This window comes from Gallinula chloropus, assembly GCF_964237585.1.
Source record: "Gallinula chloropus genome assembly, chromosome: 14".
NCBI classification, from domain to species: domain Eukaryota; kingdom Metazoa; phylum Chordata; class Aves; order Gruiformes; family Rallidae; genus Gallinula; species Gallinula chloropus.
In genome coordinates, this window is record NC_140099.1 from 8,260,932 (window position 1) to 8,284,442 (window position 23,511).

At 48.6% G+C, this 23,511-nt stretch overlaps 1 protein-coding gene across 1 annotated transcript; it reads right to left on the reverse strand.

Annotated features, from left to right (window-relative positions):
- Positions 1 to 462: 462 nt before the first annotated feature.
- Positions 463 to 21,385, reverse strand: EXOC3L4 (exocyst complex component 3 like 4; the record flags this gene model as incomplete). Its single annotated transcript, XM_084270706.1, has 11 exons — positions 463 to 792; positions 2,887 to 3,008; positions 3,820 to 3,972; positions 4,668 to 4,790; positions 6,456 to 6,570; positions 8,683 to 8,778; positions 10,787 to 10,887; positions 12,061 to 12,186; positions 13,205 to 13,322; positions 16,006 to 16,657; positions 21,043 to 21,385. The coding sequence occupies 11 exons, from the start codon at positions 21,383 to 21,385 to the stop codon at positions 633 to 635; spliced, it is 2,109 nt and encodes a 702-aa protein (XP_084126832.1). The 3' UTR covers positions 463 to 632.
- Positions 21,386 to 23,511: the final 2,126 nt, after the last annotated feature.

The window sequence follows — 23,511 nt, forward strand, 5'->3', positions numbered from 1 at the left end:
ATACTGGAGTGCAGCCTGCTCCATGCGCTGCGTGCCCCAGCTATGGAGTTTGGTTACCCTGCAAGACTTTCCTCCTGAGGCAGGTAGTGGTCTGTGGCATCAAGTCACGACGTCACCAGTCATGTTTCATGCCAACCTGGCCAGCTGGTTCATGGGGGAGGAAATAAGACTTGGGTGTACCACATCCCTTGCCCAAGCTCTGCCCCTCGGTTGCTCAGGGACACTAATTATGAAGGAGGCTCTTGCTCTGCTACTGTGTAATTATGCAATGCACAGTCCAAGCCTTAATATAGCTCTGAGTAAACTCCTTTTGGTTTTCTCCTGTTCTCTGAAGAGACTCAATCTTGGAACAAACAACTGAGCAGCAGTCTAAAAATAAGACGTGTATTGGACACGGGGCAGACACAGTGCCTGGGCTGGAGTTACTGCCCAGGAGCTCCTGCAGGAGGTCATTGTCTTGGCACGTCTGTTGCCTTCAGTTTTTGAACTCAGGTTCTGAACTCAGAAAACTACCACTACAGCAGTCAGAAAGTTGTGTTTGCAGAGGGGTGAGGCAGGGGAGCAGATTTTGGATCATGCAATAGTGGCAGCGTAGGTGGAAGGATGATGCTGACTGCTGGTTTGGTTCTGGTTTAGAAGCACTTGATGGTCACTGGGGCATCAATTTCAGCAAAGAGCGTGTTGCCCTCTCCACCATCAGGGCTCTGCAGCATATGAACTTGCCGAAGAATCGCTGCTCTCCTGGTGCGCCGCAGCCCCCGGCGTGCAAGCATGGTCAGGATGTGCTCCTTCCTGCAGAAACCAAACAAGACCTCTCAGTCCCAGCAAGCAAAACCAGCCCAGAGGTTAGCAACCAACAGCTGTGCTGGAGACAGAGCAAAGCCATGGCAAAGCAATGGGGAAAAGTCTCCTCACTGCACTGGAGGAGCCACCAGGATGGGAGTCTGCAGCTTGCAGAGGTCCTGAGCCAGAGAGCTCCAGCTCCCACCACCCTGCACTGGTGGGACACGCTCCTGCTGCTGCTGGTGCTTCGGGGAATTTCCTCCTCTGCCCACACACACACACACACACACACACACACACACACGATGCCTTTTGCAAGTTTTCCTGAGAGGCTGCAGACCTTTTCTTTAATGATTATTTTGAGTTGAGTAATGGAAGTGCTAATATTTAGAAAGCTGACAGGCACTAATTAGATTACAGCTAGGAAAGCCAACTTGGAAACGTACCCTGTTCCAGTAATCTCAGTATATACAAATTCAGCAACGTCTCCAAGAGCTCAGGGAAAGAACTAGCAGACACTTCAACAGGAAGCAATGCAGGTCCAGCAGGTTCCGCCTCGTTTTCCAAACTCAATTGTTAAAAATTATATTACTCAATAATGGAAAGCCAGGAAATAAATAAACCCAGAGGACAAGCCTTAAAACCTGGCTTGGCACTAAGGCTAATGATGAAAAAATACCACAAATCACAGCCTTATAAATGGTTTTTCTTCCTATAAAATGGTTTTCAAATAGCTAAGGCTGACTAGCCGTCATTTACATCCCCCATCCTTCCCAGAACAGGCACTGCCTCCTTCGTCAGCTTTACCTGGCCACTGGGATTAAGGCTTTTTTTTCCTTCTTTCTTTTTTTTTTTTTTTTTAATAGGTGTGTTCACCTAGGAAATTAGTCAGCAACAATTATTCTTTTTCAAGTCCATGTCTTGAATTTCCCCACACAGATAAGCCCAGAGCATATCTGGCACTCCTGATTTAAATATACTTCCAAAAAATTCCAGCCTTAGTTTTGGAAAAAGGGAAATAGGTTTAATGTCATCTTTTTCTGAATGCTAGAGGGTCCATTTAAGTGTTCTGAATAATATGTTAAATTTATGGTTTACTTTGTATAAATATTATCCATCAGGAACTGTGTAACCCAGTGCAAAAACCTTTGGTCTTTTTCTGAAATGCTTCTGATGAAATGGATTTTCTTGGAAGCTGTACCACTAATATTCCTTCTCAGTGACTGGTAGAAGAGGAGGCAACTTCTGCTATGCAGCTTCTTAGCCATGCACAAACAGTCACTTTGTTTATTTTTCCAGTAGCCATAAATTTTGCAGATGCTGCTTTGGAACAGCAAAAGGAAAATACAAAGGAAAGAATTTATAATTTCTTCAAAAATGCTGTGGTTTTGTTGAGGCCCTTTCAGAAACTGCAGCCAAACTATGTCAATGTCTTCGGGGTCACTTTGAGATCTGAGCCTCAAAACAGGAGACAAACTACTTGTTTGCCTGGAGCCTGAAAATTGGCAAGCTGGGCTAATACTGGTCAGGCATGGAAAAGCAGCCTGGAGCTTTACAGAGAGACAAGGCTCATCTGGAGCAATAAAATGGTATGCAGTGACAGGGCTCATGGGAATGGCTCAAAGCTGCATCAAAAGGAGGTTTAGACTTTAGGAAGCATTTCTTTACCAAGAGGGGAGTCAAACACTGCAACAGGCTTCCTAGGGAGGTGGCTGATGCTCCAGTCTGTCAGCATTTAAGAGGCATTTGGAGAATGCCCTTAATAACATTCTTTGGCTTTTGGTCAGCCCTGAAGTGATCAGACAGCTGGACTAGATGATTGCTCTAGGCCTTTTCCAACCAAAATTATTCTATTTTATTCTGAAAAGGCTTTTGAGGTAACTTGTGTTCATTATAAGATCCAGCAGGCAGGGGGAAAAAAAAAGAGAAAGGATACAGCCATCAAGAAAAATAAGGTGGGATTCCCCCTGTTGCTGGCACCTTGACCTCCAACATGTGGCTATCAGCTGAGAAGAGAAGCTGAGGAGCTTGCCTACTGCACGTGCCAAGCTAGTGCTGTTTGAGCTGGGGCCCAGCAGTTCTGGCATCTGCTGTTTCACACACCTGATATCGGGGTAATCCAGGTGCAGGTCATTCACATGCTCCTTGATCTTGTCCTTTTTTTTCTCCCCAATGATGTTGGCAATGTGGTGTATGGCAGGAAGAAGCCAGTCGGAGTCAGAGCCCTGTGAAAAAGGGGGCATAAAGGGACAGCAGAGGGGAATGCATCACCTGCAAAACACCCTTTTACCTGTAGCACAGAGCACCACAGTGGGTTGCTTTAACTGGTGTAGGACAGTACTGCTGCAGACAGGACAGGCTGCCCTTTGGTGGGCAGCATGCTGCTGGGGGGGCAGCACTGGGTGACAATGGCAAGGCAGCCCCAGGAGCTCTTTTGGGCTCTGCACCCCTTCATGCTCATGAGCACCCCAGTGATTCAGACCCTGAGCAGGCTGTTGTGACTGTGGTCCTCACCTTTTGAAGGACTTCACATTCTGCTGCCTAATAGTTTTGTGTGCACACAAACAGCCAGTTTGCTGCCCATCACCTTCCTGTAGGCACACTGTGTGCCTCAATGGACCTTCTGAATGGACTTCTCTCCTTGAGCTGCACCCAGGGCAGGGATCCTTCAGAGACAAGGTGTATCCCACGGCCCAAGGGAACAGGCCCAGAAAGAAGCTGCTGAAGGATGTTTCTACAGCACAAGAACCACCCCACACCAAGTGCCTGTATGCCTGGGAGTGTGCTAAACCACCCAGCACTGCAGTCAGAATGCTGAGAGCTGAGCATACACAAGCCACTACTGCAGAGAAGCCACTGGCTGGAAGTCCATGAACCTGCAGTAACCACCTTGCTTGCTCTCTTTTAAGTACATTTACATTTCTTGAGGCTCACCCTCCTTGAGGAGGGCTGCCTGGGTCCCCAGGAAGCCAGATGGGGGATACTGCACCTCTGGGAAGCGGGAAGTCAGAGGATACCAGGAGGGAACTCACATACCTGATCAATGAGTGTATTGTTAAGGATTCTGGCTTCCTGGTTCATCTTTTCGCTCACTCGCTGCCGTGTGTCCCCATCCATTTTCCTTCTGGGCTTGATGACCTGAATGATGTATTCCTTTACCATGTACTTATGAACATTACGTAGAAGCTCCTGGTTAAAAAAACAAACACACATATCTCATGTTTCTTCTGTGGTTCCCATGCATGGTCAGGGCACTGAGGGCAGGGGAAGCCTTCAGGTCCTCAGCAGCATCTAAGGCAATAGAGGAGATGATACACAAAAAGCAGCACAGCGTTGGCACACACTGCCCAGGCCAGCCCTGCTGAAGGGAGCCAGCAGCTTGCACCATCTTGCTCTGGCACAGAGCAATGGCAGTGCCCAAGAGAACACCATGGAAACAGCCCATGATTTTGCATTGGCAGCTTGGGTCCTTGGTCACAAAGGAGGGTACTTAGGATTGTTTTAGAACTAGGTTTCGACAGTGCTCACAGATTTTAAATATAGAGCCATTGTCACCTACCCATTCATTTCACAACTGCATAGATGTGAAAGGAGCACGTAAGTTTGTGACTGATGGAATGACAATGTTCACTGGTGATGTTCAACAAGGCTTTGTGTTCCTCTTTAAAGAAATCACTTCCCGTATTTAAACTACTGAAAGGAAAGATGTTGTTTAGTCTCATGTGGAAGTGTGGTTAACAGCTGAACTCCCCTGCATCAGCAGTTCCTGTGGTTGGAAAAAGCCTTTGCCGACAGAAAGAAGTCCACTGGTTGGACCACAGCCTGCAAATGGCAGTGGGACTCCCACAGCATCACTGTACCCAGGCATGGGAGCAGCCACCTACCTGGCCCTTAGGCTCCCTCATGTGCTGCAGGTGCTCAGAGAACTGTGACACTGCCGACGCCAGCGAGTCTGGCTTTTCTTTTGCCAAAATCCAGTCCTTAGTTAGGATTTTCTTGAGGAGTGGCTGAAAAAAAGACCAACTCACTGATGGGACCAGTAACATTCAGACTAGCTGATGCAGTATCTGAAGGCACCCAGCAGTACGACTTCTTTGGGGGCATTGAATTGAAAAGCACAGAGCACCGACAGCACACCCACTCTACATGAAGACACATGAGGAGGTAGCTACCAGGAGCATGGAGCAGGCTGGGTTTCTCTCTCCACCCCTGGGAATTCAGACCCATGCCTCCCCTTTCTGGGTAGGAGCCCCAGTGCAAACAGGAGAAGCATCCCTCCCTGAGCAGAAGGTGCTTTGGCATTAATGGCTTACTTGGGACACCTCATTTCATTGCTCTGTGCTGCTTTCTAATCCAACAGCTATATTTCTTTAGGTAAGTAAAGCTTTATCTCTACTATGTGGATGAAGAAACAGATGTGAATGTTAATCAGAGGAAACACAGGCTTGGCTAGAAAAAGGCTGTGTGTGGCATGCCACCATGTGCTACATGGGTTTGCACCAGCTATGGGCACAAGTCACTTGGGAGTGAATCTGTTGCAAACTAGCCCAGTAATCCATCACCCTTCCAGCCTTCCTTCAAGCTCCTCCTGCTCACAGCACTTGCAGGGGACTGTCTCTACTCCCTGCAAATGCACATATCTACACAAAGTCTCACTGGGAATTTCCTTCTCCTCATTGCTCTGATGTGGTGAGGGAATAGCAGCTGGGATCATCCCTGACTTGATACCTCATAGTCAGTGATGATGTGGGAGTGATGCCACCATTTCCCACCTAGGTACAAGGTACTCCTAACCAAGTGTCCCCAGCAAGCTATTTCTCATGCTGGGTCCCTAGAGCTGATGTGCCTCCACATCACAGGAACATCTGCTGAAGGATTCTGTTGGCACCTGGAAGACACTCACCTAAAAGTCAAATTGAACACATCCCTTTGCTGACACATCCCCTTTGTACTTTTCTCCTCTTAGCTCTCAGGAACTCTCTCTGCCTTGAGACTCCAGGCAACCTCCTTCCCAATTACTCTTCCCACTCGTGCTCTCCTGCTGTGCTCCCAGCCTGCTGGAGGGCTGTTTAGAAATGCTTTGCCTCACCCGCCCTCAGTTCTCACGGCTTTTCGGCTCTCTTACTCAATGGCTTGGCTTGCCTCCTTCCTTGCCTGCCCCTTAGGCTCAGAGACAAGCTCTGCAGTCACTGGAAAGTCCCTTGGCCAGGCAGACTTGGCTGAGATTGGAGCAGTTGTGCGACTATCTTTGTTTCTGAAAGTTCCGAAAGTGATTTAGAAAGTGAATAGGAGGAGTGAAGAGGGGTGGGACCAAAAGCTTAATTTCCCTCATCTCTCATGTTATACCAGCTAGGGCTAGTGGACCCCCAGCTGGCTGAGTGGAGAAAGTCCTGTCTGCAGCACTTGGGAAACAGAAACTGCATTGCAGCACTTCGGCTTTTAGGCCTCTTAACACAGGTTAAGCTGGTATCAGAGCTTCATCAGCTGATACCAGAGCTTTAGCATCCTCACACTGAAAGGCTCAGTCTTTCTTCACCATGGAAACAGCCTGGAAAAACCTCCTCTACCAGAAGGAATTCTGTCCCGAGGAGGTTGATAACAGACAGCGATGACAGATCTACGAATAAGTAAATCAAAATGTTTAGGAAATAATTTGGCCAAGATCCTCTTACCTGGGTTTTTGTTTTTAATTTATTTAAAAAAATATTTATGAAGTTCTCTGTCAGAGATGCAAAAATCTTCTGCAGTTCTTCAGTATTAACTTTAAACACTGTTTCTAGCCCCGACCTAGAGAGAGAGACACACACCACCAATGAGTTAGTGTTAAAATGTAAACTATTACACTCCCCTAAGTATTTTATCCAGATTAGTATCTTGGGTGTTATTTTTAAACAATTTTGTGTATATAGTTCTTCCTCTTGGGAACACCTAATGGGTCAATGACCTTTTTTTTTTTTCCTTTTTTTTTTCTCCCCCTAATCCTATACACTGAAAATTAATCACAGCTGAATGACTGTGCTTAAAAAACCACCTATTTCCTCATCAGGTGATGCAAAGCAGTTGCGTAGGCTGGTTGCTTTTTCACTTGAGCAACACTTCTGCTAAATGATTTCCAGGTACCTGAGAGAGCACTGAGGTGTTTATGGGGTAAGAGAGAAGTAAATGATAAAGCCAGAGAAGGTAAAGGTATCGCCCCTGCCACCCCCAGGGCCTGCCTGACTCGGTCCATGCTGCGTCTATCACGGGCTGCTGGGACGGTGAACGGTGGAAGTGGCAATCTGGAATTTCCTAGGAACAGTGCCTACCCCTGCAAGGTTTCCCACTAGTGAGGAAGAAAAGACAACTTCTGAGAGGTTAACGAAATTCCCAGCAGTGTGGGGGGGCTCGGGGGGCATTGAAAGCACCTGGATTTCTTCTCACTTTCTATCCCTGCTGTTCTGTAACACGCTTTAGGTGGAACCACAGAAATGCTAGTGCTCCCAGAACTTCCCTGGATGTAGTACATCCACTGCTGTGAGCACAGAGCACGGCGGGTTCCTGCTACTGTCTGGTAGCTAGTTTATATATCTGAGGCTGCCGAGACAGGACTACAAAACACTTAAAAGCATCCCCCTCACCCCAGGCTGGGGGCTTAAGTCCACAGCTCCTGCTGAATACGTGAAGTCTGGGTCCAGCATCCACAATACCATGCTGTTACATCACCTACCTCTGCCCAGAAACTCATCAACCCAGGCTGGCAAATATTTAACTCAGGAATAAACCCAGCGAAGCCCATCCACCGCCTGCCAGCTCCCTGCCTGGGGCTGGCTTCTCCCTTCACCACCTCTCCCGTCTCCAGCAGGGAAGGGGAGAGGGATTTTCCATCGGGGCAGGAGGAGGCAGAGAAAACCAGCTCCGCGCCGAGGTTAAGCATTCCTGGAGAGACCGTGCCATCTAGAGACTTCCCGATGGTAGTGCTCGCTGCGGCTGGAACCGTCGGCTCCTGCGAGACACCGCAAGACGAAACCCTCTGCATCCCCTGAGGGATCTCCGGCACACGGCATCCCTGCCGCGGGCGGTTCCAGGCAGCGATGCGGCAGCCTGGGCTAGAGAGAACAACCCAGGCTTGTCGGTGGCCAGACCCCAGGCGTTCGCTGGGTTGGCCTCTGAAGCACCACGTCTGCCTGGCAGGAGTGACCCCAGCTGCTGAAGAGCCCCTGGCCCTTGAGAGCTGTGTCCCTGTGAGGCTGCATAGCATCTCCTGGCAGGTGCTGTACAAACAGCCCCTGTTCTACGTGGCACCAGAGGGGTGCGGGCAGCTGCAGGGTGTGAAGTGCAAGGTCATTGTGTGCCACAGCACTGGGCTGATGGGCCAAACCCTGGGACACACACTGACTGGCACCATCCTATTTATGGGGAGAGTGGTCCCGCTCCCAGGAGCAGTCTGGGCATAGCTGTGCGTCAGGGGCCTTTTCAGCCTGTGGCTTTAAGTAACTAATTCCTAGCACGTGCAAAGCCCTAGATGTTCAGCGGCCAGCAGCGATGGTGAGGGGTTCATTTGCAGGTTGAGTGCTTTCACGGAGTTTCCTCTTGCCCAGTGCCTTTGGACAGAGCTGCTGGGTTGATGCTGCTAGCCTCCAGAACAAGAAATGAAAAACCCCACCTCAGAGGCCTAAAAAGATGGGCTGAAAATGGGCTTAAAGCTTTCACACGAGCACCATCCTCCCCTATTTCTGTCTCTTCACCCTCATGACTTTTATCTGCATCTCTTAGGGAACATCCCACCATGAGGTGAGGAAGGGCTGGAGGCTCAGCAGCCAGCAAGGCACCCCAAGGAACCTTGGTCTTTCCTTTCCAGATGCTGTCACCCTCCCGGACCCCAGCAACACAGTGGCTTGGCTCAGGGGGGAGCGGACTTACGCCAGGTCATGGAAGCTGTTGATGTAGGCAGCAAAATAAGGCACAAAGATGGGGCTGTCCTGGGCAGTGCTCCATGCCATGAACTTTTCCCCGAACCTGCGGGAGAAGACACACAGGTAATGTGATCAGTGTGGGGACTGAGGATGGCTCATCTTCTGTGTACATGGTGATGTCAGGGAGGCACCAGTAGCTGGCCCAATCTGTCCCCTCTGTATGTGGACATATTTTTTCTTGGTGTCATAACAGTAGGGGAATAGATGGCAGATAATTATGGGTTTCAGGTGCTCTTGCCTGAGTGGGTACGCAGCACTTTTGGAGAGATGCCAGGGATCTCAGCATGCCAAATCTCTGACTTTTCTTCATGCTGAGGGATTAATTGCGGCCGTGGTACTCAGGCTCATTAGCCTGGTCCTTCATTTCATTGACTTTTTGGGCAATATAATATGTGCCCTCTTAAGCACACAAGGAAAGGATTTACCTCAGGGCTGATTTTCCAACAGAAGGTGAGCAGGAACAGGGCAGCACACCTACATCTTCCGCCTGTGACCCCCAGCGTGGTGTGTTAGGTAGCTGTTTGCTGTGTGTCACAGCTTTTACACTTCAGACAGCTGTTTTACAGCCAGGTCCGTGCTGCTGGCAGGAGGCTGTGTGCTCAGGTGGGCTTTGCCTGGTGGTCCCATTCTTTGTCAGGGTAAAGGAACCTGCTAAGGCTAGTCTCAGCCCTGGCATCTTGGGCTTGTTTAAGAAAAAGCTTAAGTTTCAGTGACCCTTTCATCTGTGAGCCCTTGCTGCCCCAGCTTATATTTTACACCAATTTTGTTTGAAAGGGAAAGGGAGAAGGAGAGGGAAAAGGAAAGGAAAAGGGAAAGGGGTGGGGAAGGGAAGGGAAGGGAAGGCAAGGCAAGTCAAGGTGAAAAGATAAAAAAAGAGAACAGGTTAAATAAAAGGAGCAAAGAAAACCAAAAGTGAGGGGGGGAAATAAAAAAAAAAAAAGGAAAAAAAAAGAATTAATGGAATATCCATACTGTGATTCAAAAAACCAAGCAGACTTCAAAGCCACATCGCTGGTTTGAACAACCCTGCTCGTTCAGGTTATGGGAGACAAGTGTAGATCGCTGGGCTACTGAAGCTAAGGGTTTACACAGGAAAGCATCGCTCTCAGTGCAGTTTGGACACCTGCCATGGCCCAGGTTTACAACATGAGAGAGCAGCACTCAGGCTGCTCACTCTCACTCCAGCAAACCTCCCTGCTCAGCACCTCCCAGAGGTGGGAAACGTCAAAGGTTAATGTGAAATTATTTATATTCTTGCTCAGAGTTGATTCGTGCCAAACAACCTTTCTCCTCTACAGATTGCTGCTCCGGCAACGGCCGTGTACCTCTGAAACACAGCCCCGCCGGAGGGGTCAGCCAGCGTGTCGCTGTGCTGGGACCCTCTGCAAGCCAAAAGTCTTCCCTGGAGCATCCCCAGAGCATGCCACTGGGGGTAACGTCTGAGGCCATAACTCAGGGACTACCAAGCAGGCAAAGATCATTTCACCAAAGGTGGAGGGTCCTGTATCCCTTGGGCATCAGGTAGATTTTTAAAAGACTTGGCAGCCCAGCTATATATTTTGCCTGGGTGAAACAGAGACATTTCTCTGCCTATAGCCATGGGCTGCAGGAGAAAACCCTTGTGGCAGAATTCACCCTGAAACACTTGGATAATGTTTTGGGCAAGGAGGTCCACAACTCCTCGGGTGTGGGGGTCCACAACTGCTGCTTGCATGTGGCTGCCGCTGCAAGTGACCAGCATCTGAAGCCACAAAGGTCCTGGATAGATGGGACTGCAGTGGTCCCATCCCTTTCCCATCCAACAGCTTCTTCCTGAAGCTCTGACCTCAGACTTCGGGACTCACAAGTGTCCCCACTGGCTCTGTTTACGACTCCCTCCAAGTTGTTCTGCAGCTCACTCATTACTGGGCTCATTGTGATCTCTAATTCTCCCAGGAGCAGGCTCGTGCCTGCTCAGTGCCAGCATCTGGCCCAGTGCATGGACCTTTTCCCTGCTTTTTACCAGTGTGGGACTCATTTGGAAGGAATGTGCTTCCCGGAGCGGTGATGACCTTGGTATGAATTTGTGCAGCTCTGCCAGGCACAGCTCAAGCATTTTCGTTTCCAGGCTCTTGCTGATCATTCCAGATACCTTCATGTACTCTCCGATGATCTAGTAAAGGGCACAAAAAAGCTCCAATGAATGGGAGAAGCGAAACATCATTCACAAGGATCTCATGCAGCTTTGCTTAGTAAACATGACTCGCCCAGCGAAGGGGGAAACAGCCAGCTTGTTGCCAGGCGTTTTTCATTATTCTCTGGCAGTTTTAAAAATAATAATCCAGAATGGGCCAAAAGGCACAAACTGCTCTGTGGCATAATCATTCATCCCTAATGGCCCCCTGTCCTTCTGCTGCCTGAGTGTGAGTTAGACTCAGTGCTTACTGGAGCCCCGAGCTGCCTGGTGCTGTCCTCCTCTTGTAGGGCAGTCAATCCCCAACCCACTGTCCCCATGCTGAGGGTGGTTATAAGCACTATCTCTGAGTGCCCACACAAGCCCCCTCCTCAGGAATGATACTGGGGCTACGGGGGGGTCCGGCATCACCCTGAAATCTTGCTTGCGCTGGGGCTTCCTCGCTCATTCCCATTCCCACCAGCACAGCTGCCTCTCTGGAGCGAGGCAGCCCCTCTCCAGAGCTTCCTGAGGCTTCCTGTCCCTCCGCTAATCCGATCCCATCTTCCTGGTGACCGCCCAGTGTGTCACATTCCTCTATGCAAAAGAGCCATGGCAGTGGGCAAAACTCTTTGATTTCCTCTCTTTCTTTTTTTTTTGTATTATTTAATTGAAATGAGTCAACCCTTTGAGTGAGGAGAATGAATACAAACCCCTCCTGGATTTATTACCCTGTGGTCCCTAAAGCTAGCAGGAGCTTTTGGGTTTTGTACTGTTTAAATTGGAGTGGCTGTCACTGCCTACGGCCTTTCCACGGCTGCCACAGCCTCAGGACAAAGTTGCTCTTTCAGCCAAAGGGTTTTTCTAACAAACCTTTTCTTTCTGCCTTTTTTCCCCTTCTCTTTCTTCTTTCTAATCAAAGAGATTTAAGGACTTTAAAATCAGTTGCCTATTATGTTGCTGACACAATTGACAGCAGGTTTAATTTGCAGCTAGAAAGCAAGCAGGAGAGCTAAAAGTTGTAATAAACGACATTTTCTGCTCTAATGTATTCTGCCAGCGCGTGACTAACATAAATTATCACAGGAGGCAGTACCTCTACCCCAGAAGGTAGTGATCCAGTTTTCCTGGAGCCACAGAGCCCTGCACACTTTGCCCCAGCTAATTAAATACCGTTTGAATATCGAAGGAGAGTGAGGACTGGTAGAGGTTTCCCTTCACTTCTGGATGAACTTCCTTCTCCCACTTCTCCGTGACCTCCAGTTCCAGGATGTTTCCAAAACAGCATTCAATTTTCCCCTAAATGTTAAATGTAGGAAGGAAACATGTCGCTCAGGATAATGAAACAAGCGTGAATAAAGTGACTTGCTGCCTTTTGCTCTGTTGCATGTGTACAAGGCTCATGTGTGCAGTGGAGAAAGATCAGCAGAGTCCAAGTTCTTTCTTAAACCCTGTTAACTCTACACTGATTCCCAGGAAAAGCAAGGAGCTGTGCTGTGTCGGGGGCAAGCTTCTCCCAAATCAAGGAAGAATCATTGTCCTGGCAGGGAAATATTGTGTCAGCTTCTTGACTGCTTGATTGCAAAGTCCTCTAGCACATATAACACACAATATCAAGATTAAAGATCAAGCTGGTCCTTCCTGGCAGTACAGCTACTCAAATATGTGGCAGTGCTGTTCAGTCCTGGCTGTGAGACAAAATGATCCTTTACCAGCACGATGGAGCAATGCTGATTTTATTCAGCTGGGTACCTTGAGCTCACCTTGAACAGTGCCCTGTTTCAGAAATGGCTTGCAAGAAAACCTCTGAACCCAGCAAACAGCCTGGAAAGCTTGTCATCTGACACGGGGCCCCAGCCAAGGACAGCAGAAAGACAGCTGCAGAAGGGGCTTCCTCAGGGAAGCTGAACCATGGGGACATTCTCCTTTGGGGACATGCCCAAAGCTGTCGTCTGCCTGTAGCAAACCTCAGAAGTGCTGGAGGAGCTCCACGTTGTGAAAGTAGCAGCTTAAGTGCCTTTACACCTAACTTTACAATGCTTTCAATCTGGTGAGTCCCAGCTATGAGCTTTTGGTGAGCCTCTGCCATACTGGTATGGGTCTGGTACAGTGCTCATCCAGGTTCAAGCTCATGGTCCCAGAACTGGTGTTCAGGACTTTGTTGCTTCTAATTAAAGGCCATTCTGTGTGGTGCTGGCAGGACTCATCACCTGGTGGGGCTAGAAGCCATGATGCAGCTATCTGAGACCTCTGCCCGGGATCCTGGGGTCCTGTACCCTCCCCGGGGGCCATGTGGGAACAAGGTCAAAATCCTCACCTTTGCAGAAGTCATGTAGTTGGTTTTCAGTTTATCCCAATCAGCTGGTGTCAACAGCAGGGACAGGTTTTCTGTCTTAACTTCTGGTTTGAGATCGGGGTGACCCAGAAAGAGTTCACTGGAAAGATTAAAAAGAGCAAATTATGTTGCCTTGGAGTGTGAGTAAACTGATGGAATATTCATGTGGCATGAGCTACATAATTATTAAGCCGTGAGAAATATACTTAAAGCTTAAATTGTGATGCTTGTTTTCAAGCTTTAACAAGAAAATCTTTCCTCACTATTCAAAATCCTAATTATTCAAAATCAAAATGATCTAAGGTTCCAGCCCACCTTAGAAATCATAAGACTCCTGAGTTGTTTGGACATGAAAAGTGCTATGAGAATTTACTTTTTTAAATAAACAACCTGAAGCTGATTCATTTGCCTACAAGCCTGCGAGATGCCTTTGAGGGTAATTCCTGTAGCAGCATGCAGTTAGCTGATCTCCCTGGCTCCTCTCCGGTGTCACATCGCAGCTCATGTCAGCTTGTTATTCTCCCCCATGTGCTGCCCAGGGCTTGTGCTTCTCCCTCTGGGGTGAGAAACCCATTATTAGCCTGTGAAATTGAACGTGCTGCCCTTGCAAGCTGCCATGGACCATGGGTGGCACTGAATCCATTGGGAGGAAGGTGGAGAAGAGGGAGAAGAAAATATTCCTGCGCTCGAAGAATGTAAGTCCTAAGGTGCAAGCTGTCACCTGGTCAGCAGGTAACACAGCTGCAGTGTCCTACACACTGCCTGTTTGCCTGACCACCAAAAAGGGTCCCCATCACCAAACCAGCGCCCAGTCCGCTGTCAGGTTTGGATCCAAGTGAGGATTGTGCTGTACAAGATTCAGGCTGGTGCAGAGTGAATGATCAGCAGAAATAAAAAGGCTCAGCCTGCTGACAGTGTCTTGGAGTCAATGTTCCCATGGTCTTGGTTCAGATTTCCTAGGGAGGCACATCTGCACATCTGCAGCACTGCAGAGCCCAGCTGCTGCAGGACTCTGCTGCTCATTTAAAAGGACAGCCCAGATTGAACTGTGAACTCTGCCATGACTGAGAGGACCAGCTCGATGCTGACCCGAGGAGCTCATTCCCCTCTCTTTCTGGTTTTTTTTTTTTCCATTTGTTTGAAATGTAGCATCAATAATGAGTTTGGGTGAGACACTTTCTTCTGTTTTGGGATGAAGTTCTTTTGGAATGGGAAAATCAAATGGAAACAACCCAACCCAGGAAGGTGATTGCAAGTTGTTCTGCAAGCTCTCAAGAAGCTCTTTCACAGCAGATTAGAGAAATATGATGGAGACACTTTTCTTTGGTGCAAAACTTCGCTGCTGAAGCTCATTTCTTCTCTCATACAATGTTGGGGTGTAGCACAGTTCCCAGGGGCTGGGGACGTGCAGGAATTTCCCTCCAGACAAGACTGGTAGGGATATGTGAGGGAGAAAGGCAATGAGTGGGAGTGACCTTTCCATAGTGGTCCTGCCATAACACTGGTCAGTCAGTGCCAAGATGCTGAAGGGCTACACACACATCATCAGGTCACCACACTGTAAATGGGCTTTTAGGACCAACTGGCCAAGTTCACAGAACCAGCCTGTTGAGTGCTGTTCAAAAGCAAGACCATCTGTGATGCGAATGTCCTTGAGCCAGGCTAGGACTGTTCTAGGCAACTGTTACTGCTGCTTGCCCTGCTCCACCACCACCCCCTCCCTGCCCATTTCTTCCCTCTGCTTGACTCAGTCTTGGTCCTCCTGCCTTCACTCCCTCTTCTCTTTGTTTGAGGGGTGCCAGCAGGTCTGTGTTTGTCCCATCCTTAGGCTTCTGGTACAGGCCATTCCTGGAGACCAGCTACTGGGGCAGACACAATTTTGCTCTGACATGTCTGTTCTTCTGTGCTTATTAGCAGATGCACCTCCCACAGATGTTTTCTTTCTTTCTCCCACCACACTGTATTTCGAGTGGGTTTTAGTCTGGGAGCTCTTTGAGCCCAGGGTGATGAGCTAGGGTCTCAGACAGTGAATAACAGAGAATATTGACACTCAGTGCCTGGCTGGTCCTTCTACAAGTGCCTATCTTACATATCTCGTCCGGCTTTAAAAACAGGCAACGTCCAGTAGCACAGTTTTCATTGCTGTTGTGAAAAATTCCTGTCTCTGCTCCCACACAGGGTGCCCTGAGGATGGTGCTGGACATGTCTGTACAGCTCCCAGAGTACTTTAGCCATCCCTGAATTGCGGGGATCTTTAAAAGGTCCTAAAAACCACAGACCTCCTATTCAACTAGCGGATACACCTGAGCCAGGGCCTTTGTTTTAGCACGGCTGATTTCACACGGTAATGTCTTGGCACCTCCTCAAGATGACTCTGACCCCTAAGCATGCAGGGTAATGGGACCTGCTTCCAAATGCATCACAGTTTTAATTGAACAGGAAGAATGCAGAGCTCCCTCACAGGTCCCTCCCAGTGCCTGGAAAAGTCACTAAGCAGTTTCTGGACCTTGCAAAACATTTGCAGAAAGGGAGTAGGTTTATCAGAGCTGCAAGGAGGAGCTTCCTGCCATATGAGAAGAGCAAGTGGGAGAGGGAGGTGGAAACAAAGTAATTGAGATCTATGAAAAGCACCGAGTGTTTTATCCACAAATCTTTCTGGCTTTCTGGCTCTGCTGTAGGAGTGACCGTGTCTCTCCTGCTCACTCAGGAAACTGAAATTAGTTTGGTGTTTTCAAAGGACCCTGTGGCCCTGCTGCTCTACAGAGGAGGCTGAGGTAGCTTACCTGTGGTAGATGTTGGCCACCCAGTCGAGCAAGCAGTAGAGCTCACTGAATTCCAGTGGTCTCTGACAGATATCTTGCAGGTGTGAGGAAATAGCCTTGTGAAATGCCTCCACATACGTGTCACACACCCGGTACTCCTCTGGATAGCACTTTTTTACTGATACCTTGATTTTCAGTAAGTCTTTGCTCAGGTTTTTCTGGAGGCAAGCTAGGTGGTGATCAAGCCAAGAACTCTCTTTTTCCTTTGATGCCATGGGTACCCCCAGGACTCTTTTTCTAGCACTCTCACTGACAGCTTCCCTCCACTTCTCCCTCCACTTTCTGGGTGTGCCAAGCAAGTCCGACCCAGGACCAGCAGCATTGCTTGTGTTAGGATGAGCTGCTTCTTCACGGGCAATTAAAGTCACCAGGGAGGTGAGCAAGGAATCCTCCATAGTGGGATGCTCCAGTGTTCCCATCACAATGGAGTGGATTGCATTCGTGATGGAGTTATAAAGCAAATCCACGTCCTTGGATTTCCTCACAAACTCCTGGGGGTTATCTTTGTATTTCTCAGCATCCCGATCAGCTATCATCTCATCTTCCAAGTACTTGACATTTGCAAATGCTTCCAAAAGTTGTCTTTTCTGAATAAGATCGTTGATTTCCATTACTGCAGAAAGAACAGGAGGAAGAGGTTGGGATAAAGCAGCCGTTAGATGATTGGCAGGTCACTTATTGGTAGGACAAGATACCCCGCAGGGAGGCTTGGGGGGCTGTTCTGCTCAGGCAGGTCCCAGCAATGCCCCTGGGACTGACCCCACAACCTCCCCAGCTCCTGTTTGACACAGGAGAGGGAAGCAGTGGAGATGCAAATCGCTGCAAATTGAGCCACATCTCTAAACCGCTGGTTTCGGAGGTGGGGAGTATCAAACAGACTGATTATAGCCCTGCAGGAAAACCTCCAGCAAACGGCTAATGAGGCTGCACAGAGAGGCACGGGGGTCTCAGGCTGCATGAAACTGCCTCTGGCTCTGCCCCTCTGTTAGTGTGGAGCTGAACTGGGACTGGCAGCAGTGACAGCCCGTGACATACCCTCCCAGCAGTATTTCTGTCAGCAAGGACACCCCTGTTTCCCTGCACACACACTGGCCATGGCATCTCTGGGTGAAAGGGCATTTCAGCACCAAGGAGGCAGGGAGAGTGCCCAGGGGTCTGGCTGGAGGGGTGGGAGGGAGCCCAGCCCGACAGATCCCTTTGCGCCCTCTGAGCTCCTGTGTCAGACATCTCACTAGATGACATGTCTGCCTCCAGCCCACCCACAAGCATGTCCTCCAGAGATACCAGGGCTATGGGGGGGAGCAGGATACCACCTCAGGCATGCTCCTGATACATTTTTGGGAACACTCCTAGTTCAGATGTAACCTTGGGCAAACCCCAGGCTCCCCTCCTGTCTTGAGTTTATGCATTATCAAGTTTTCCTATGACACATCCCATTAATGTCACAGCTAAACTGACTCCTGCGTTTCTGAGGGCTGAGCAGAAGTTGTTGCCAGTGTTTTGCATTATGAGGATTCCTTGAGATGCAGGAACTGAGGTAGAAAACCAGAGGCTGGCTCATCCATGGCTGGCCACCCTTTCCTGCCTGTGCCTACCACAGCAAATGGACTCTGAAAGATGCTTCTTACCCATTCCAGACATTTAGATGTTCTGTGAATGCCTGTGGTTCTCAGCTACCTCTCAACCAAAGAGAGGGACTTTGGAAAGACCAGAAGCCACCGCTTCTCAGCTCTGCAGTTACTGCAATCTGCAATAACCCTTTAGCTGGGGAGTGGGGAGGGTCTCTGGGTTGGTAGTCCCAGGGTTCCAGCAGGAGGAAACTGAGAAACACCAAAGTATGTCAGGTAATTGAAGTTCACCTGTCTGGGGTGGTTGAGGGCTGGGTGACCCGGGGGAGATCCAAACCTGTGGGTGCTTCCTCCTGGTGCTCAGGTCTCATGTGGGTTTTCCCCACTTTCTCTGCTTTTGGTACCTGCTATCAGTACTGGTTGGTGTTGGCTGAGACTGGGGGAAAGTCACCAAATACTGCTACCCCCAAAGTGACTGAGGTCTACTGAGTTTCCCGTTTCTTTCTCAAAGCCTTACTGGTGCAAGAATCACTGCCTATTTTCCAGTAAAATAAGAAGTATTTGCCATGTGTTGAGGAGATCCAAGTGCTCTGTTAGCTTTTGAAGGAAAAAGCTCTTGTCATCTCCAGCATCATAACAGGCTCTGAACAGGAGACCCCATTGTGATACTGGGCATATTAAAGAGGAGAAGAGAAAGTGTATTATTTTGGCATATGTGGCCACTGCTTCTGGGACATGCACATGTAAAGTGATAGGGAAAAATGAGAGAGCACTCAAAGAAATTATGGTTCGTAGCCCATAATTTATGCCCTTGGGCTTGTCTGCACACAGGTTTTATACCATATGCACCAAATAATCTGTGTAGCATAAGAATATCTGTATGAAGACAGAAATACACCAAATAACCCAGCTAGTGATGCTGCATACAATGCATAGAGCTCTGAGTGCCTAAATAGAGGTACAGTTGCTTCTGCACTGAGAGAGGAGGGAGACCATGCCAATTAACTTAGCCTCTTCTAGATAAGTTAATGTAAAACCTGTGTTTGCACAAGTACTTGCCATGAGAGAGTAAAGGAATACATTCTGTTCTGTTTATCAAAGTGAGAAAATACCATTTAATCACCATCTAGGATAATTATTCAGGGAGGTGATATTGGGTGCTAAATGAATCTTTAATTTAGCAATACAAGATCAGCCAGCTGGTAGTTGAAGGAAGACAATTGGAAGGCAATTAACCATTATGAAGCTTAATGGTGCACATGGTGGAGTCTCCATCACTTGCCATATTTATCTCAGGATGGGATGTGTTTCTGACAGAGCTGCTTTAGGCTCGGCCAATCACGAGTTACTGGGCACAGGATGAGTCTTATTTGTGCAGCTCCTCAGCTTGTTTATTGCAGGAGATGAAAAGGGCTTATAGTAACATTTTCTAACACTATGACCCTTTGAGAAGAGACTAGCAAGGTTTATGAGATGGGCTCAGATTCAGCTTACCAACCTCAGACTGTATCAGTGCAACGCAGGAATTAACTTCATGGCACAGTAAAGTATGTTACAGCAGTGAGACAATGTCAGCCTGATCAATGTCAGCTGATCCTCATGACATCCTATGCAGTAGACCAAGAATTTCTTTCTAGAAACCATAAAATCATAGAATACCATGTTGGAAGGGTCCTCAAGGATTATCTGGTGAACCTTTCTAGGCAAAAGCACAGTCTAGACAAGATGGCCCAGCACCCCATCCAGCTCAACCTTAAAAGCGTCCAATGTTGAGGAGTCCACCACTTCCCTGGGGTGATTATTCCAATGTCTGATTGTTCTCATTATGAAAGATTTTACTCTTGTGTCCAATTGGAATGTCCCCAGGTGTAACTTTCTCATATTTTCCTTGTGAAAAAAGAGTCTCCATCTTCTTTAGAGCCACCCTTTAAATACTGGAGCATGGTGATTAGGTCTGCTTGAGCCTTCTTTTCTCAAGGTTGAACAGTCTCAGCCTCTCAGCCTTTCCTCATATGGCAGGCTTCCTAGTCCTTTGATCTCCTTTGTGGCCCTTCTCTGGACCCTCTCCAGCCTGTCCACATCTTTTTTTATGTAGTGGGGACCAAATCTGAACACTATATTCCATATGTGGCCTGACAAGCACTGAGTGGAGTGGGACTGGGCAACCTGGGCTAGTGTAGGGCATCCCTGCCTATACCAAGGGAGGTGGAACCAGATGAGTTTTGAGGTCCCTTCTAATCCAAACCATCCTGTGATTCTATAATGACTTCTTTATTTCTGCTGGTGATGCCCTTGTGGGAACAGCCCAGCATCCTATTGGCTTTGCCACTGTAGCCCACTGTTAACTCATACTGAGCTTGTCCACCAGGGCCCCTAGATACCTTTCCACAAAGTTGCTCTACAGCTGGGTAGATCCCAGCCTGTGCCAGGGCCTATCAATTTGTTCAGGTCAAGATCCTGTAATAGTTCACATGCCAACTCTTCCTTTACTGATGGTGGGTCTGTGTTTGCATCAACCTGGATTTTTACTCCCCAGGTAGGTTGTAGATTGAAGAAAGGTCAATGTAGGTTAAGAAGAGGTCAAGCCATGGTGATGCATCTCCTGGACATATTGTAGTACCTTTGCCTTGAGAAGGTGGATGAGAATGGTGATTAAACCAAGATCAGAGTCATTGTATTCTGCCCACACTGGAGGAAAGGTGAGAGCCATGCTGAAGGTAGTTAGTGTAATTTGACTAAGACTTATTTATACAATGCTGACAAAATGATCAAGAGTTAACTATCCTGGGGAAAACAAACCAAACAAATGAAACACTGCTGTTGTGAGAAGATTAGATGAAAAGTCTGCATAAAACAGCAAAGGCATCTGTAGAGGTCCCTTTGCAAGGCAGTCTCTTAAATTAAGAACCAAGGTGGAGGTGCCAAACCAGATCACGCACAAACTATCTGTTTTCCCCATCAAGGCCCTGCAACAACCTACAGAGTGGCCTGGGACTTTCAATCTCAGAGCTGAAGAGCAGAAATTGTCCAGAAGTGCACTGCAGGCGATAGTGTAGGAATAGCACACACCACACTTACAGATAATTGTCAGGCCAGCAGTTCCCAAGCTGTGCTCAGCAGAGGTATGTGTGATGGGCTGTATGCGCACGGATATGTAAGCCAGCAGGCTGATGCACTGACTGATTGTGGGTATGGTTAAACTAACAAAGTGAAAGCTACTGAGCTACTGTTCAGTGACAGGAAACCTGCCCAGACTGGGCCACGTAGCACCCCAATGAGTGTGTGCAAGGGGTGACACAGTTGTCCCTATCCTGCAATGGGATGCCAGGTCTTTAGCACTTCTGTTGGACCCAAGACTTACAAAGTGTAAACTGCTTGAAAGTTATACATACCCTACCAAGCAAACTGCACTGGTGCTTTTCCTTCTTACCTGAAAGAGGTTCTCCTTGAATGGGCTCTGCTTCTGTCTTCTCACCAGTTTCCTCTGTGCCATTGCAGACTGTGCTTTTGTTTTCCTCCTTGGAGAGTCGCAAGGAAAGCCGTTTCACTTTCCAACTGCCAGTACCTTCCTTCCCTTTCTCTTTGTTCAGACTTTGCTTTGATTTCCGGATGGTTAACATTGTTTTAATACCTCTTTCAAAGAACCCACTGTCCCTGCTATGCCGAGTCGGGCTCAGTTCTGAAGCGACGATCTTTTCTTCCCCAGCACCGTCCATCGTTAAGGCTGGTTCTGAGGTCATGGTCCCTGTGTCTAACTCCGTATTTCTACTCATCGGGTCATTCAGCAAGGGGTTTTCCAAGCAGGCTGACACTAATCACTGAAATGCACAGAACAGCAGAATTAGATGAGTTGTTCCTAACAGGGTATTACCGTGCCTCTGAAGTCAGGACTGAAAATCTAGCCCATCCCTTTCCTGTGCCTAATCCAAGGACAGAGCAAGTTGTTCTAGATGGTAGCTACTGAAACAATCCTTCTACCCACATACACCAGGTGCTGGCCTGCATGTAGCTCTGAAAAGCTCTACTTTATTCTATAAATCAAGCAAGTGGCAGCTATTTCTCCAGTGCCAAGGAATCACTAAGCATCAGAGTTGCTGAAATCTGTGCAGACATGCCGTTTAGGTCAGTAACAAGGTATGTTTTTACTTTCGATTCTTCTAGGTAGATTTCCAGCCATGTTGTAATGACCCTTCCGAATCTTGCTGAAGTATTGCCACTTTCTCATGTGGACACAGCAGATTTGGGTCATGCTGCTGCTTCTGCCTAGCTCAAGCCCTCACCTGCTGCTGCTGCTGGAAGGTAGCCGAAGGGCGAGTGGTCTCCATCGGCAGGCAGCTGAGCTCTGCTCTAGCCCCCACAGCAATCCCCACACTCTGAATCATCATGGGAGGCTGTGCGATGCAATAAGGGTTCACATCACTCATCCTGCCTCCTGGTGTGCTGAGAATGCGTACCCCGAGGGCCAAGCAAACCCCCATGTGAGCGGCAGGGGATTTCAGATTTCAACAGAAGTGCTCCTTGGACTGTAATCACATCCCTTGCACTTGCTCAGCTCCTGCCCTGCTACAGACAGATTGGCTCCCTTCTGCCCACTGTTAAGGGCTGGCCCAGGTGCTTGGGAAGGGGTTAGAGGGAGAGGTTTTGTCTTCTTTTCCCACCCTTGCAAAGGGTTCTCACCAGGTGACCAGCTAACACAGCCTGCTCATGAGGATGTTGTGTGCTGCAGCTCTGAGGACCGAAAATGCTGCATTTCCCCAAGGCAGCTCAGTGACCAGTTTAAATCATTAGAAACAGCTATTGCTTGAGGTCACCCAGAAACTGCCTGTCTCAGGTATGTCCAGCTCACAGGAGCCAGGCATTGAAATCTGGTGGCTGTGAACAAACATGTTTGGACTTTGGAAATACATCTCAGCCTTTCTCTATCTGAGAGAAAAGAGTTTTGCTCTTATTATAGTTATTTATTGCAAACTACAGGGACTGGGCTTTCCCATGGGTTTGCCAACCCTGCATCACACCCTTTCAGGGGATATTTAATTATTCATCCCCTTGCTCAGGAGCTCACCTTGTCACAGCCCATACAGAGAGTGGCACCACATTTTCCAGGGATTTCAGTAGGAAGGGGGATGAGTCCCTAACTCGAGCCTCGCATGGGGGCTCTGTGGCTGGGGCAGTGCAGCACGGATAGCAGGGGTGAGCTGTGCAGTGGAGGGAGTCAGGGAAGGAGGACCATTAGAAACAAGGAAAGAGAAAGGTTACATACCCCAGTACCCACCAAAATGATCCTCTCTGCAGTGAGTTGGGATAGCAGGTGTGATCCACAGAAAAGGAGGGCAGCTCCAATCATGGGAAAACCTGGACAAACATGGTGGTGGGCAGGCAGTGCTGCAGGACAGAGATCTGCCTGAGCTCACCTTTCCTTCTCAGCTGGTGAGAACACCTTCCCACATGCCCGTGCTGGCTGAGGGGCTCTGTTGAGGCATGGCACCTCTCTCCATCCTCCTTTGCTCTCTGGGAAAGGGTGTTTGGAAGTGGGAAAAAAGAAGATCTATCCTCACCTGCCCAAGACCATCAGCAGCTTTGCCTGTTCGTACCCCAGGAGAAACTCCAGCACTGTTTCACTTTCATTACGTCTGAGAGTGTAGAGGTAAAATGTGGGAGAGAAATGCTGTATAAGCTGTGAATGTTCCAGTTAATGTTTACCCTACAAAGGGAGAGGGAGGTGAGAGCAGGGCTCAGCAGTGCAGTAAGCTTCTGGGCTGAGCCACCTGGGGGGAGAAGGATTTTGGCATCCTGGTCTGGCCTGGTGGGGCAAAGCCCCACTGCATCCAGGTGTGGGGGTTCAAAACAGCCCCAGAACTGCTGTAAGGGGATGGTTGCATTGCCCCCCCCCCCCCCCCCC